The sequence below is a fragment of the Neovison vison genome, chromosome 1 (genome assembly GCF_020171115.1).
Source record: "Neovison vison isolate M4711 chromosome 1, ASM_NN_V1, whole genome shotgun sequence".
NCBI lineage: Eukaryota > Metazoa > Chordata > Mammalia > Carnivora > Mustelidae > Neogale > Neogale vison.
The window spans coordinates 72,893,193-72,909,690 of record NC_058091.1 but is presented as its reverse complement, the minus strand read 5'-3'; the positions used below and the strand labels follow the sequence as shown (position 1 = coordinate 72,909,690).

General features: G+C 36.8%; 1 protein-coding gene across 10 annotated transcripts in view; it reads right to left on the bottom strand.

Moving 5' to 3' along the window:
• PTPRK (protein tyrosine phosphatase receptor type K) overlaps positions 1–16,498 on the bottom strand; it is a 586,903-nt gene that overhangs the window by 85,091 nt on the left and 485,314 nt on the right. For all 10 annotated transcript variants that reach the window (XM_044249247.1, XM_044249183.1, XM_044249202.1 and 7 more), the window contains exons 12-13: positions 15,364–15,637; positions 12,547–12,583 (exon numbers count right to left, since the gene is read on the bottom strand). In XM_044249247.1, the coding sequence (XP_044105182.1) occupies positions 12,547–12,583; positions 15,364–15,637 (311 nt within the window). The remainder of the gene's footprint in view (positions 1–12,546; positions 12,584–15,363; positions 15,638–16,498) is intronic.

The window sequence follows — 16,498 nt, the reverse complement described above, 5'->3', positions numbered from 1 at the left end:
AGTCAACCCGAGATGACGGTTGTCAAAATGAGCAAAGGAAAGTTTTACTAGTACAGTGAAGCCCTCCCTCCAAAGCACAGCCCCGTTGGATTTTCATCTGGGAAATAACGGCAGCAAATAGACCAGGAAAGCTGGAGGTATAGAAGCATGGCTGGTTTCCTCAAAAGCAAAGGCTGAGATTTTTAAGAGGCACAGATGCAAAGCCAGGTGTAGTAAATAACAGCAGCCAGTAATTAGAACATCGTCTTTCTGAATCTGCAATATGGAAGGCACAGCTGCATACACAAACAGCTATCAGGAAGAGGGGCATTGCTGTAAAAGGATGATTTGTGTGTACTTAAGGGTCAGTGATACTCCAACTGTGAACTACTACCAGGGATATACAAAATGTGGGGATTGTCACTGTCCCCTCCACCATCATATTTACAAACGGATGGATTTCTGCATTTCCTTAAAAAATGAAGTACAAATGACAATTTCTTTGCCACTAAATTCAGCAGAAGGTCTTGAATAAAGAGAAAAAAAATGCAAGAAGTGAACAAGATTCCAAATTTTGAAGCTCAGTCGAGATCCTTGTCAAAACAGGAAGTGATAGATCTAGAACTATTTAGATGTTTGGATGATAGCGTTCACTTTCTGTATTTAAAATGAAAACACACGAAGCTATGTATGTGTTCAAGTATGCAACTTTCTTACATCTCATTTTCACGAAACCTGAGAAATTTTTATTTCTAAAAGAAATTATAATTTCTTCATAGTTTTTATAAGGGTGATGGGGGCTACATAATTTACTTGAAAAAACTGATCACAGAAAAATACCAATCTAAAAGTTTAACACATAAATTCAAAAATATGTCATTTACTATCTTTTCCTTCTATCAATCACACATAGTGGTCACTGCTTATTCAAGAAAGATCCAATTAACTTTCTACTCTAATGCCATTTATTAAATCAGAGAGATAATCTTTAAAGTAATCCACATTTCATTAAAAATTGAACAGAATGCATAATACGAGACACTAAACTGAGAGAGGATAAAGAATACTTTGTCTACTATGGAACAAAAATCATAAACCAATGCTCTAAGACACATTTGCTGAGTGTTATAATAAGGCCAAACCGGATTTTAACCATTCCCCCCCCCCTCCAATAGGATAATAATACAGAAAAAAAGAGAGGCAGAGTTCTTATTACCATAATATTGCAATAAAGCTAATGTAATCCTTCTCATGTAGGGATTCACTCTAAAGACCTGTTTTTAATTGCTTAGAATTAAAAATACTTTCAGTTTTCTATAATTTAGCATTTGCCTTCTTCAAAATCAAAGGATTAAAATAGGGGCTCTGTACCACCACTATGCAAAGACAGTAATAATATCTATCTATCTATCTATCTATCTATACACACACGTATACCTATATATATATGTAACATGTGAGTGTGTCTCTGTCTCTCCATATATATGTACATATAACATGCGTGTTTTTATTTTTTTTTAAAAATTTTTATTTATTTTTTTGACAGAGAGAGAGCACAACTAGGCAGAGCGGCAGGCGAGGGAGAGGGAGAATAAGGCTCCCACTGAGCAGGGAGCCCCATGTGGGGCTGGATCCCAGGACCCTGGGATCACGACCTGAGTGGAAGGCAGCCACTTAACCGAGTGAGCCACCCAGGTGCCCCAACATGTGTGTTTTTAGAAAGGCTGCACCTCAACACAGCTTGGAAAACTCCTCACCTACATATCCAAGTTCATTGTTTATAAATTTTGCTTCCCACACAACTATAGAACATAATTCAGCTAAATTTCTGCCACATAACAAGGATCCCCTTTGCTTCAGTTTCCAATAGACTATTCCTTATTTTCTTCTGAACCCTTGCTGGCAGAGACTTTAAAAGTTCATATTGCGACTAATAGTCTGTTAAAGGCAACCTGGGCATTTTTCTACCATGCTCTTAGAATTTTTCCAAGCCTCTGCCCACTGCCCAATTCCAAAGTCTCATAGCACTTATAGGTGCTAAAATCTGCAATATTAACTTTTTACAATGAAACAAATTACAACAGATTTGTGGGTCAAAACAACACAAAATCATTATCTTGTGTTTCTAGAGGTCAGAAGTCCTGCATGAGACTTGCAGGACTTAAATTAAGAAGGTGTTGGCAGGCCTGTTTTCCTCCTGGAGGCTTGATAGGGGAGACAGTTTCTTGGTCTTCCCCATCTTCCCAAGGCTATTTGCATTCCTTGGCTCAGGGCCCCTTTCTTTTTCTGCAATGCACATCACTCCAATCCTTGCTTCTTTCCTCACATACCTGCTCTGAGTCTGACCCTCCCCCTCCCATTTATAAGAACCCTCATGATGACACTGAGTCTAGCTACACAATCCAGACTAATTTCCCCATCTCAGGATCCTTAACTCAATATATCTGCAAAATTTCTTTTGCCATGTGAAGTAAGGTGGAGATCGGAACATGGATATCTTTAGGGAACCCAATATTGCACCTACCACAGAGCTCCACACCAAGAATGACTATGATTACAAATCACTTATCTACTTAATACAATATGATTCTCTAGAAATGATAACAGGTTCTGTTTTGATTGGCAGCTTGAGAAAAGGGATCGTAGGGAGAGATAATCCTATCACCAGATGTTTTGCCATCTTTGCTCTGTCAGATAATGTTGTTTCTGACTCTTCCTCATAAATGTCTCTGAAATGTTCTATGAGTCGTAAGGTGACTTCATTCTTTTTAGTAAATGAAGCAATAGTCTAGAATTAAGGGCAATAATTAAGACTTTGCTGTTGATATTGTTTGAGTGAAACTCTAAATTATAAAATTCTCCCTGATAAACAATTAATATCCTCAGTTTGATGCTATCAGTATACACACCCAAATAAACCTCTCTGAATTCTTCTTAACCACATTAGAGAAATGATTATTATAATGGACTTCTGACAATCCTATAGCTTTGGATTCATTGACATGAAGATGGGGACTGAACATATACTGATATTTAAGCTGGTGATCCTAGACAGGCAGTGTGGAATGAGTGTGCCATTTTGTAAAAAAAAGTACAGGGGATTGGTTTCTGTTCCTACACTTTCAACGATCTGAGCAACGTGGCAGGATACAAAGTCAATGTGCAGAAATCAGTGGCTTTCTTATACACTAACAATGAAAATACAGAAAGGGAAATTAGAGAATCGATTCCATTTACTATAGCACCAAGAACCATAAGATACCTGGGAATAAACCTAACTAAAGAGGTAAAGGATCTGTACTTGAGGAACTACAGAACACTCATGAAAGAAATTGAAGAAGACACAAATAGATGGAAGACCATTCCATGCTCTTGGATCGGAAGAATAAACATTGTTAAAATGTCTATACTGCCTAGAGCAATCTATACTTTTAATGCCATTCCGATCAAAATTCCACTGGCATTCTTCAAAGAGCTGGAGCAAATAATCCTAAAATTTGTATGGAATCAAAAGAGACCCCGAATTGCTAAGGGAATGTTGAAAAACAAAAATAAAGCTGGCGGCATCACCTTACCTGATTTCAAGCTTTATTACAAAGCTGTGATCACCAAGACAGCATGGTACTGGCATAAAAACAGACACATAGACCAGTGGAACAGAGTAGAGAGCCCAGATATGGACCCTCAACTCTATGGTCAATTAATCTTCGACAAAACAGGAAAAAATATACAGTGGAAAAAAGACAGTCTCTTCAATAAATGGTGCTGGGAAAACTGGACAGCTATATGTAGAAGAATGAAACTCGACCATTCTCTACTTTGGAAATCAAATCCTAAATGAAGTCAGTTTTCTCATCCATAAACTGAGGGCATGATTCAGATCAAGGACTCCAAACTTCTTAGTGTAAAATCATTTTGTAAAACAAATACTAAATGGAATATATCTTACTAATATAAGTTTGTAAGTTCAAATTCTTACCAATACCATTTCCAGTATTTATAAAACCAATCAGTAAAAGCGGAAGAATCACTCAGTGTTAAATTTGAAATTGGGGGTTATGAATGGTAGCTGCAGTATGTTAGGGACCTATTTATTTTCATATTCTTTTGGTTGCACATAATCAATATCTGCATTTGCAAATGACACTACAACTTTAGTTACTCATTTTGCTATTTCAAGATATACTTAAAAACAGAGGCAGAGGAGAAGTTTTATTTTTACATCTTTTCAGAAATAAAGAAACTTAGCAGCATACCTTAAGGGGAGATATCAGGTAATATATTCTGCATATAGCAGATAGATGTATACAAGGATTTTTTTTTTCTGTTTTAAAAGTAGTTTATTACAAAGGTAGAGTAAATGCTCTTGAAGTCCATAAAGTGCTTGCAAAATAAACTAGGAAAATCTTTGTAGATTTTCCTACTAGATTTAGCACCTAAATGGTAAAAATGATAAAATAATAAATAAGTATAATAATTAGATAAGTAAAGTACAATTGCCTTAAGACAGAAATTAGAATTTATCACTTGCTAGAAATTTCCCATCTGTAACCTTTGCTGTTTCTGAAAACTCCCCACTGCTTTAGTAGAATACTTGTGCAATACACATACTTACATTACACATACAATTTATATTGTGTTTTTTCTATTCTTTAACTTTTCTCAGGCCATTATATGTGTCATAAATTGTACCATAAGCTTTTCAAACTCAGGGACTTCCGTATTTTGCTCTTCTTCCATTTACAGTACTTAACAGACTTTCTGCCCAGTAGGGGAGAGGGTAAAAATTTACTTTTTAAAGTTATTTTCTTTATGAAAAAAAAAAAGTAAAATTTAATATAAAAAATAATGAAGTCAATAACTGAGTTGAAATTTTCTCCATTTTGTCCATTCTAAGAATATACTATAGTTTGGATGGAGGGGGAAGCAAGAGCTGACTGGAATACTAGCAGGGCAAGAATTTTACTCATATTAATTTTTTCTGTAGAAGAACAAGAAGAAAAGAAACACTTCAAAATTATTTCTAAATTATGCCAGTAAAATAAACATGTAGTAGAAAAAAGAAATCCATAGATCTTTAAGGTATTAAAAAGTAAAACAATTCTGGACAATATTCATTTATTCATTCATTTATCCATGCATGCCTCCATCCATCCATTCCAAAGAGATTGACCATATTTATCTTAAATATCAGGCACAGATAAAACAAAATATAAACAGATTATCTCCTCTAGCCTTGCAAACCTTACAGCCCATGCAGATGATTCTTCATTCTAAGAGATTTCTGAATAATAAACATTTTGGACAATTTCATTAGACTTTGAATCCATTATAGAAATATTACATTTTTATTCAACTCTAGTTTCTCAAAAACAAAAAGATAGCTTCATTTCCCAAACATGTTGAAAAATCCATTAGCTATTAATTTTTTAGGAACTTTTTATGAAAAAAACAAAAGAAGAATTTACAATGATAAGGCCTTTGAGAAAGCACCAGGAAATACTGGTGCCTAACAGAGGTTAGTTCCAAGCCATGAATGACTGATTTAAGCTTTGTTAAAATTGTACTTGTTCTCTTAGTTGGTTTCTCTTAGAGATGCTTTCATTTCTCTCAGGCTGTACTCTATTACTCTATTACTAATATATTTTTCTGTAATTTCTTCCCTTACAAATTCAAGAAAAATGCAACCCCAAATCAGATTAATTTCTAAAAGCTAGTACACAGATCTAATAGGTGGGAAGAAGGAGGCACACTCATTCCCTTGCAGGAGAAAGGAGTTCAAGTGCCAGCAAGGGCATTTAGGCATTCAGAAGAAAAACAAAGTTATTCTCAAGGATTACAATTTGTCAGAAGAGTTGGCAGCTTTTTTGAAAACCTATTCGGTTCTTGGGACCAAGAAAAGCCATACCCCTGCCCAGAGTTTCTTTTCTTTCTTTTTCTTTTCTTTTTTTAAGGATTTTATTTATTTGCAGCAGGGAGTGAGAGTAAGGGAGAGAGAGCACAAGCAGGAAGAGGGGCAGAGGGAGAAGCAGACTCTTGGCCAAGCAGGGAGCCTGATGCGGGGCTTGATCCCCCGACCCTGGGATCATAACCCAAGCTGAAGGCAGATGCTTAACTGACTGAGCCACACAGGTGCCTTTGCCCTGAGTTTCTTAATGGCCAGACTAACTCCCATAGCTGACCTCAGTTTCTATCAGCTTAAAACAGGGGCACAGAAGAATATGACATCTCTTCCTGATGCTTTACCATTTTCTTCAACATGTAGCTGGCAAACAGAAAGCACAGTAGTACAATTTAAAAAAAAATAATAAGTTTAGGATTTTGGCCCTGAAGCCAAATTAAATAATTTTTTCTGTAGACCTCACTCTTGCTTTCAATCCACCCTCTACCTCTGGTGTGAGCTCTCTAAGAGATAAAGCACAGAAGTTCATTTTAAGAGCTGAGATTGAGTCCTACTCAAGTTCAAAGTCATCTGTGGTAAATATGGTGGAAATGAATTCAGTCAAGTGGCTTCTACACACATGGCACAACCAACTGGAGCGTCTATGGTTTTCCTGCAACTTCTTGACAGACTAAGTTCTTTTTCTTCTCATGTTTGCTTTTTCTGAATGTCTAATCACTTAAAGAGGCTCTTTTATCCATCTGCACACTCAGAGAAAAGGGCACAAAGAAAGATTTGACAAAAGCAGCATGAGACAAAATTAAGGTTATGAAAATGCTTTAAAAATCCTACTTTTTATCCAGTAATTAGGGAATAGACACAAAAGAGAGGAGAAAGAACAAAGTAAATTAAAATATTAGCAGTGTTTGTATATTATAGTACGTATTTTGAATAAAATCTTCCACACACACCTACTATTTCACGACAACTGAATTTTTCTTAATACTGGAAGGCATGTTTAAAATGTATACTAGCAATGAAGTCAAGATATTTCTGAAGAATCCGGGAAGGATGCATATCATCATTGTTTAAAATAAGTGGTATTCTGAGTTAATAATCATCTGACTTAGACCATTCCCTGGACAGGGATATAGAAAATAAATTAAACGCACCTTATAGGCATCCTTCATAATCACCCGTCAAATTTAGGTTTATCAAAATAAGGAATAACCTGATAATAAGTAAGTGGATTAATGCAAATATGCATGCCTTAGCTTTTGGAATTCCCTTTCTTCCACAGCTTCTGAAACTATCCAGGTTCCTTCTTTCTAGCTCTCTCAGAAGGCCAGTAAGGATGTGTTCCTGGTGTTCTAGACTGACACCTAAAAGGAATTCCTTATTTCTTTTTAAAAGATTTTATTTATTTATTTATTTGAGAGAGCATGAGAGTATGTAACTGGCCACCCAGTTACCCAGGGGATTCTCTATTTTTTAAATGCCACTGGTAATGATTAGGTTATATGGGTTTTAGGTGCTTTCCTGCAATCACTGAATGAAATAATTGGTCCTTGACATATCACATTGGATCCTAGCCACTATTTTTAAAGATAGTATTCCCAAGGTAAAATAAAAATCTAACATCAGCTCACACAGTATTTGCTGCAGGGGACAAATTACCCACAAGTAGTGATTTTCATTAAGATTTGCTTTTTCAAACATAACTATCTGGGGTTAAGGAGTTCTAGCAACGAGTAATTCAAAAGTTCAGAGCTGTTTGGGCTTGGAGTTGGCTTATTTCTTTTCCTTGACTTTCCCTTCTTTTTAACCCAGTTGGCTCTCAATTTTCTAAATATCACAACTTTACAAAACAATGCCCCAAGATAAGAAAGATGGGTTGAAGATTGCTCTTAGTTTTATAAATCAGGAAGGAACCAATTCGTTAGAGTACCTGACAGAAGACAGATCCTTAGATCTCCCTGACAAAAACTGAGTAACACACAAAACCCCAAAGCAATCACTGGCCAGGTGCATGGAATTTGTTTGGGTCAGTGGTTCTCAAAGTGTGGTCCCTGCAGCATCAGCAGTAAACTTGTTAGAAATGCACATTCTTGGGCCCCTCCCCAGGCCTACTGATATAGAAGCTCTGGGGTTAAGGCCTAGCAATCTCCTTAACAAGCCCTCCAGATGATTCTACTAATGGTGAAGTTTGAGAACCGCTGATTTGGACCCATCAGATTCATCCCCTCAGTCTGAGCCTACCTTTCTTGAGCAGCCAAGGACACATTCTCCTCAAGGTCTTTGCATGTGTTCCCTCTGCCTTGTGTGATCCTTCACCACATGGATTACTCCCTAGCATCCTTGACCTTACCAGGGAGTCTTTCTCTGATAACGGTATGTGAAATAGTTATGGCCTAGATATGTGCCCCAGCATTTCCCATCTCCTGTTTACTGCTTTATTAAACTCCTGTTTACCGCTTTATCTCCAAAGAAGGTATTACCCTCTGACATATCACACATTTATTTGTTTTGTCTGGTCTGTTTCCTCTACTGGAACTTAAGTTCTATGAAGTAAGGTCTTTGTTCTCTTTATTTCACTGCTTTATCTCCAGAGCCTAGAACATTGTGTGGTAAATTATAGGCATTCAATAAATATTTGCTAAATGAATGATTAGAATACTGATATCCAAATGAAATTGGAAGAAATCAAAGAATGGCTAATGGGTAGACAACAGTCCGCCACAACAAACTACTTATAAATGGAGAGGTAGAATAACATCCATTTGTGAAGTACTTTTTGAAAATTATTTGAGTAAATTTTGCTATAATTTATATAATATTTGCACAAATCAGTGTTTAAATCTAACCACAGAGGCATTACTTTTCTTAACTTCCTTAAGAGAAGAATAGTTATTGCACTATAAATTATTTATGGTAGCAAAGCACAAGATCTTAGCTACTAATTTGCAAATAAATGTGTATATGTATATATGGATTTAGAGCACTGTTATAAATTATATGTAAAAGGGCAGAGAGCAAACTATCATTAAACAACCTAAAGCACTCTTTTCAGTGGAGGTTAGAGAGACTTGCACACTGAGTATGTGAAGCTGCATGGCATTCCCACCTCACCGCACAAGCGACTTCCCAGTGCTGTCCCTCTTCTTTGAGGTACCACAAAAACCTTTCCTGAAACTTACTCTCCTTTTGCTTTTCCAAGATACTTTTGATTAAAGTCCTTTTCATAGGTCTGCAACAATTTTAGTTTGGGATATGCTATTTTATAAATGGAATGACTTTCATGTTTCTCATATTGAGATCAGCCCTTCCACTTCATTCCTGACACACAAACTTCTCAATGACTTCTTACCCACACACAAGTCAGAAGGCAGCACCACTGTTCTCAACTGCAATGACTACAACTTCCAGAACACTTCTTCTTTCGCCCCATAACATTTTCATATCACTCTTCATTTCGGACATTATAACCTTGATTATTTACTTCAAACTTTTCTTTTAAATAATCAAGCCAAAGTCTGTAGAGTCATTATGGCCATCATGAGGAATGAGTTCCAGTAAGGCAGGAAACAATATACACTGGAAATTTTTTTGAACAATTCTCACATGTCAAAAAATTTTCAAAATCATCATGCTACTCTAGTGCGTATGCTAATTGTTCTTGGCTTTTATATTCTCTCACATTCCCACAAGAATTTTCAGTGCCTTAAATTAGCATAGTAGCCTACTTTTAAAGTAGGCTCCAGACTCAGTGTGGGGCTTAAACACACAATCCTGAGGATCAAGAGTCACCTGTTCTACTGACTGAGCCAGCCAGGTACCTTTACACATGTTTCAAGTATATAGTTTAATGGGTTTTCACCTCTGTGTTTTCTTATGACATATTTAACAATTTCCTTGGCCAAAAGTTTCCTTCATGCCTCTTCCTCAGTCAATATGGTTATGCCATTTTGACTATTAAGTCTGTCTTCAAAATGTTCTGTGAGAAACTTTTTTATTTTCATACCAAAAAATTTATTCCACAGCTGAGTAATACTTGTATGGTGTTAGTTCAAAATGTAATCAGGCAATAAATTGACTTTAAACTAAAAAGTGTGGTTTTTCATAAATGGAAAAATATTAAACGTTCAGAAAAGGAATTAAATTAAAAACCCACTTTTTGCCAAGTAATCTCCATCACAAAAATTCAGTTTTGTTTTTATATATATTTATTTCATAACTACATAACACAAATTACAGTAGTTCCCCCCTTATCCAGCTTTGTTTTTCATGGTGTCTGTTACCCACGGTCAGCTGTATTCCAGAAACATGATCTACTTCCTTACTTACTGTCAGAAGGTCAGTAGTAGCTTACTATCATTCACCTGAATTCGTCTCATCAAGTAGGCTTTGTTAAGCCACATCATCACAAGAATAAGAAGAGTGAGTACAGTAAAATAAGATATTTTGAGAAAAGGAGGGGTCACAGTCACATAACTTTTATTACAGTCTACTGTTATAATTATTCTATTTTATTATGATATTGTTAGCAATCTCTTATGGTGCTTATTTTATAAATTAAGCTTTATTATAAATATGCATGGATAGGAAAAAACTATAGTGTATATATAGGGTTTGATATTATCTGTGGTTTCAAGCATCCACTGGGGTCTTAGAATGTATCTTCCACAGATGAGGGCAGAATACAGTATGTCCTTCTGAGGTAAGGTACACAATGATTGTAATAATTATGATGATGATAAAATGGCAATTAAATTTTATACTAGGCATGATTGAATATATATATATTCATATATATAAACTATTTCCATCCTCAAAATAATTTATAAAAGAAGGATACTCTAAATTTCTTATTTTGAGGATGATAAATAATTTGCCAAGAGTAAAGAACAGTAAGCAGCAAAGTCAGGATTTGAACCTAGACAGTCCAGGGCTACAGTCCTTTTCTCTTACTCATTAAGCCACACTGTCAACCTGAGACTCAGAAGAATAGCAGGAATAGATTACCAGACAAAGCAGAAAATACCATAAATGAACTCTTTCTTGCTACCTCTTGGTTTCTGGCAAGTACTGTATGCCACATGGTAAGTTCAATTTCCATAATCTCACCTCTCCTACAGTCTAAATATCATGTGATATTTGTCATTATAATTTTATATGTATTGAGATAGGGACAAAATGACATTTAAACAGCTTGTGTAAATGCAAATAATTCAATAACAAAATATGAAAATTTAAAATTTTAGAATCATTTATAGCTTTCCTTTCTCAGCTATAGAAATGTAAAATGACCATATCTAAAGACCTTGTTGGAGGATAATGCGAGACCATTCTGTATTTCTGACTCTATTTTAAATCTGGAAAAGCATAGGTGATATGCTTTAGATATATTAGATATATCTAAATGTCTTCTGCCATTGCCTTCTAAAATTTGAACCCTAATTTTTTGATCTACAAGCTAAGTTTTTAAAATAAAATAAATGCCTGTACATTATATATATCTGTATATATTCTCTTCCCTTTCATTAAATATTGCCTAATTTTTAAAATTATGGGGAGACTTAGTATTTGAATTTTTTAAAAAAGGCATTTTTTTTTTCTGTTAAGCTTTTTTTATTACTTCTCATGAGTCAAGGGAAAAGTCTTTCTTTATTGCCTTTACAAATCACGAGTAAAACACAAATGCTTAATTGAGCAGATTGGTGATTAAATGGAGAAAAATGATGAAAGGAAAGATGCCAGCACAAACAGAATATGGCCATTCATTTCTACCCCAAATGAATCAACTACTGCTCATGAATGTGGGTTTAATAGTAATTTTGGCAGAAACCACCCAGAGCACCAACCCTGTGCGGAGTCCCACGTCTGCATGGGGACAGCTTTTTCCTGTTTCTTTTGACAGAATACACTAAACAGCCCTCTCTCTCATTGGTACAAAGAACTCTTCAATGAAGGATTATAAACATAGTGAACGCAGGAGACTCTCTCATACCTGAACTCCAAATACCCATTCAAAGATGGAAATGTTTCCCCCTAAAGAAACTAGGCAACTAAGCTGTAATATGCAACATCAGCAAGATTACCCTGGTTGTCAGCCATCACAGATCTAACTCCTTGGCATGAGCTGGATTAAAACCATTTTCTTAAGTTTAAAAAAAGCAAAATAGTTTCAACTGAATTGCACGACTCAGGAAGATAAGGATCGGTCTCCACATCTCTGCTCTTACACATGCAAGTACTAGCTCAGCTCCTATTAATGTCTGAGTGTTTACCACAGAAAGTAACAGAGGTTTTTAAACAAGCAACTTGCTATTTTGAGCTGATATTGCTGAGCTTTTCCTAATATATTGGTTGATCAGCGGCACAAGACCTTTCAGACACTAAATGGCAGAAATGAGCCCTTCTAAGGTTTTCTAAATCCTTCCTATCCTCATAACAGGATTCCTCCAGTCAAGGACCAGAGGATGGAAAGTAGCACCCATAAGGTGCTAAAGACACCCAAGTGAGTCAGATAACTTGGCTGGCGGTGTACTTGGGTACCTGGGCCTACTACAAACACTCTGCAATAGAAGTGTCACATTTAATTAGCCCTGAGGGGGAACAAAGCTCTTTCATTTTAAAAAGTGGGCGAATGGAATCTCAAGAGGAAAAAAAAAAGGCAAACCTCTTACCTTTTGTAGCAATTCGTACACACTGGGTTTTAGTTTCCTGATGGAGTGAAATATGAAAGAGAACAGTCAGTGTAGAGACCATGTTTCCTATTTCATAATCCCAGGTTATAAATTAGGTTTAAGAAGAGCAGAATTGCAATATCAAGGAAATTTTTTATTTTTGAAATGTATCCTCAGAGAGCTTTAAAAAATCTTAAGTAAGAACTTTTAAAATGGTTTCAGTATTCTCTAAAAATTCAGGTGTCCTATTTTTATCTTGTAATCAAACAGGCTATCCTGTCTGGGACATGTCGTAAAAGCACTGTCTTTGTACTTACCGTACTTTTTAAACAATTAGGAAGAAATATGTGTTTGCAAAGCAAATACAAATCGGACCCAGACACCAGCTTCATTTTCACGACACAGCTGTAGACTCAGACCAAAGCTGAACATCCCATACCCTCACCTGGATCCTGGCATGACTACTGAGCTCAGGGACAATAGTTAGAAAGATCATCCAAAAGTTGCATCACGGCTGCAGTATGATTTATCTGTTCTTTTTTTCCTTTTAAATTTTGCTGTTAAGGGTTATTATGGGTTAAAAAGATTTCTCATTGGGACTATTTTCCTACTCTTGCTAGACAATGGAGTTGAGGAAGGCAAATTTGAAATGGGAAAGGACAAAGATTATTTCAGGTTCTTTTTTGTTTTGTTTTGTTTTTCTTTTCTTTCTTTCTTTTTTTTTTTTTTGTAATGGGGTGATGTGGCACTACGTGGTGAACTGCACTTCGAGGCCCGCACCACACACCTTCAGGACTTCGTTCCTTCAGTTCATATCTTTGAACATACCAGAGGCTGGAAAAGATGGTAAAGCCAGTGAACAAAACACAGACTATTTGTTTTTAGGAGGTATTTGTAACTCCATCTTAAGTAGTTCTATATATTGACAAGCCAAGAGTTTATAATTTTCTCTTAATTATACAAAACAAAGCACTGAGGGGGAATTAGTAGTTAAAAATAAAACTTTGCATTCTATTACTTAATTGTGACTTGAGGCCTTTACAGTCCACTCCAGGAGATTGTTTCACATTCCTACAAAGGCCCAAAGGGATTCTGATTTCCTAAAAGCAATTGCTGTTAATTCTGTCAGGATTTCCAGCCTCTGCTGGTAGGAGCCACATTCATCTTCAAAGTATTTGCCAAGATAACCGTGAGATATATTGTTGCTACTCTGTACTTTGATTAAACCACATGTAGATATACTAACACTTAGAAGAGAACACTCATATCAAGGCTTTTAATGAGTGCCAGAGAAAATCCTTTATAAATAACAATCATTAACACTCCCCTTATACTACAGACCCAGGAACGAAAGTTAATTGAGAATCACTCACATCTCTAAAGATGAATACCCAAATGCAGAACTATGTTTTCTGCCACCATGCTACTCTATACTCAGAATAGAACAATAACTTCCATGGTCTTCTCTCTTTTAAGCAGCCCAGTTGTACCAGTTATGTGCAATGATGGGCATGTGGGAGGCAGGCAGCCAACTTGCCTCAAAAGACTCCCACTTACGTAAAAATAAACTAGAGAAGAGATAAGAATAATATTTTCAACCACGGGCAGCCCGTGGCTTTGAAATACATCCTAGAAGATGCCATTGCATTTTTCTTCGCCATATACTGGCAAAGAAATGTGGGTAAGCAGAAAGATAGAGCTTTCATTAGAAAGCAGCCATTCGATACCTTAAATTCTCATGACTCCTTCAGAAAATCCAATTGGATTATGTCTTTTAACTCAACTATTCCAAGGTATAATATGACTGTTGCAATTGGCTATCGCCTATTTCACAATATCTCCCAGGAACCCACCTCAGGGACTCAATTACTCAAACCCAGAAATTTCCTACATAGCTACAAGTACACAAAAATGCCAGTCTTCTATTGGGTTTTAAATTATAGGAGTTTTCTATTCTTGAAATTTTTTTTTCTTATCCCTCTCTGAAAAAAAAATATTAAATAAGTTTTAGGAAAGAAAATCTTTCAAAGAGAAACAGCACGAGGCGTGAAAGGCCAGGTTATTTCCCCCCATATGGAACCACCGGTAGTTTCTATCTTCCTGTTGTGTCTTCCTCTTCAATATTCATTTGGGATCAGTGGCAGTGTTCAAAAACAACTGTGTCCAAAATGGGAAAAGGAGGGGCAACCAGGGAAATGGAAAACAGACTTCTCTAATGGCACAGCACCCGTCCATCTCCAGGCAGCCTTCTGTTTAGGTTCTGGCAGATATACCACAGGCATCCTATTACTTTGTAATCAGAGGATTGTTACTTGTTATTTACTATTTGGCTTGTACCCTCTGAAAAGTTTATAAGGGTTTATTAGCCTGCTGTGGAACACGCATTCTGTTTATCCTGCAGTAAATTTAATCTTCTGAAGTGTGCCACCACCGAGCAAAGGAGACAGAACATTGCCTAGTATTTACTGGGGCTGGAGTCCCAGCAGCAGAACACCCACCTTTTCAAATCATTTTGCTCACAATTGTTCTGGTGGGCTTTCCTGAAGCAGGCTGCAGGAGAAGCGGTTACTAGGAAACAGGAATCCCATGCCACGGAGCGCGCTTGGCGCCTCCACCTGACAGTCCGCCCCAAACTGTACACACTGTTGGGAACAGGAACAACACCCCCTACACACGAGTGTGTTTTTCCCCTCTGTCTTTCTTTCTTTTTTTTTTTTCTTTTTCTTCTCCCCCTGACACGTGCTACTGGGTATTTATAAAATTCAACCGCAGTTTTTCCTCAGAGCAGTGAAAAAGCAAATTTTGAAGGAAGCTCACCTTCTCCACACTGCTCATTGCCTGGAAATAGATGTTGTATCCTTTGCGTGGAGCCAAAGGAGGGTTCCAAAAGCCCTGATAGGTCCTATTGTCACCCACTGTGAATGGGGCGGGTTCCGGAAGATTTCCTGGGGGCAGTTCCGCAGCGAAGTAGTATGGCGCACCCCCGCTCAGGGCGTTCTGGTATGTAACGGGGACCTGGTAGCATTCCATTGCTCCAGCTTCTCTCTTTGTTCGGTGTGGGTGCAACTCCTCCACAACAATCTGATAAGCACTTTTTTGGAAAAAGAAAAAAAAAAAAGCACACATTTAGAGATTCTATATACTAAGATTTCTCAAAAAAAAAAAAAAGAGGTATTTAATACTAACATGCAACATTTCAGTCTTTAAAGTCCGTTTAACCCATTGCATGCTTTTTTCCCCAGCTATCCTGCACTCAAATAGAATTCCGTGGGGATTCTCCTTCCCTGCAACTCAACGTAGATACGAAGAAACTGGGGAAAAAAGTAAGAAAAATCACCGCAGAATTCTACCCATTTTTTAATGTTGAGAAATAAGCCCCCTTCTTAGGAGATTTGACATTAACGAGAGACACGTAACAGATTAAGTTCGTTGATATTTTTAAATATTTAAAGTTAGCATTTTCCTTTGAGATCATGGTCTGGAAGGCCTTGCTCTGAGGTCCAACAGAACGAGTGCCTCAGGGTGGGGCTCGAGTACCCATGTGGGGTTGTCATCACATTAGAGACAGAATGTGGTGACAGGCTTCTCCCCCTCTTGACCTTGCCACGGCATCAACACTGGCTCAGGGCTATGCAGATCGAAAGAGCGAGTGACATGCAGCAACACGAGCACAGATGGACAGAAATCTGTCCTCGCCACTGAAATAGACTGCTTCCTTCTTCTAGCGTTGTTAATAATAAAATGTTACAAATTGTAGAAACAGATGGCATTTGCCCTATTAAAGCTCGAACCTAAACCTTCTAATACCTTTCTTAAAATTCTCAAAACTTCTCCACAATACCTATTATTTTACAGAGAAAAGTAAAGAAAAAATAACGGAACGTTAAAATAAAGGTCTGCCTAATCACTAATGGGTTTTTTTTTTTATATCAATTGCTGAAACTGGTATATT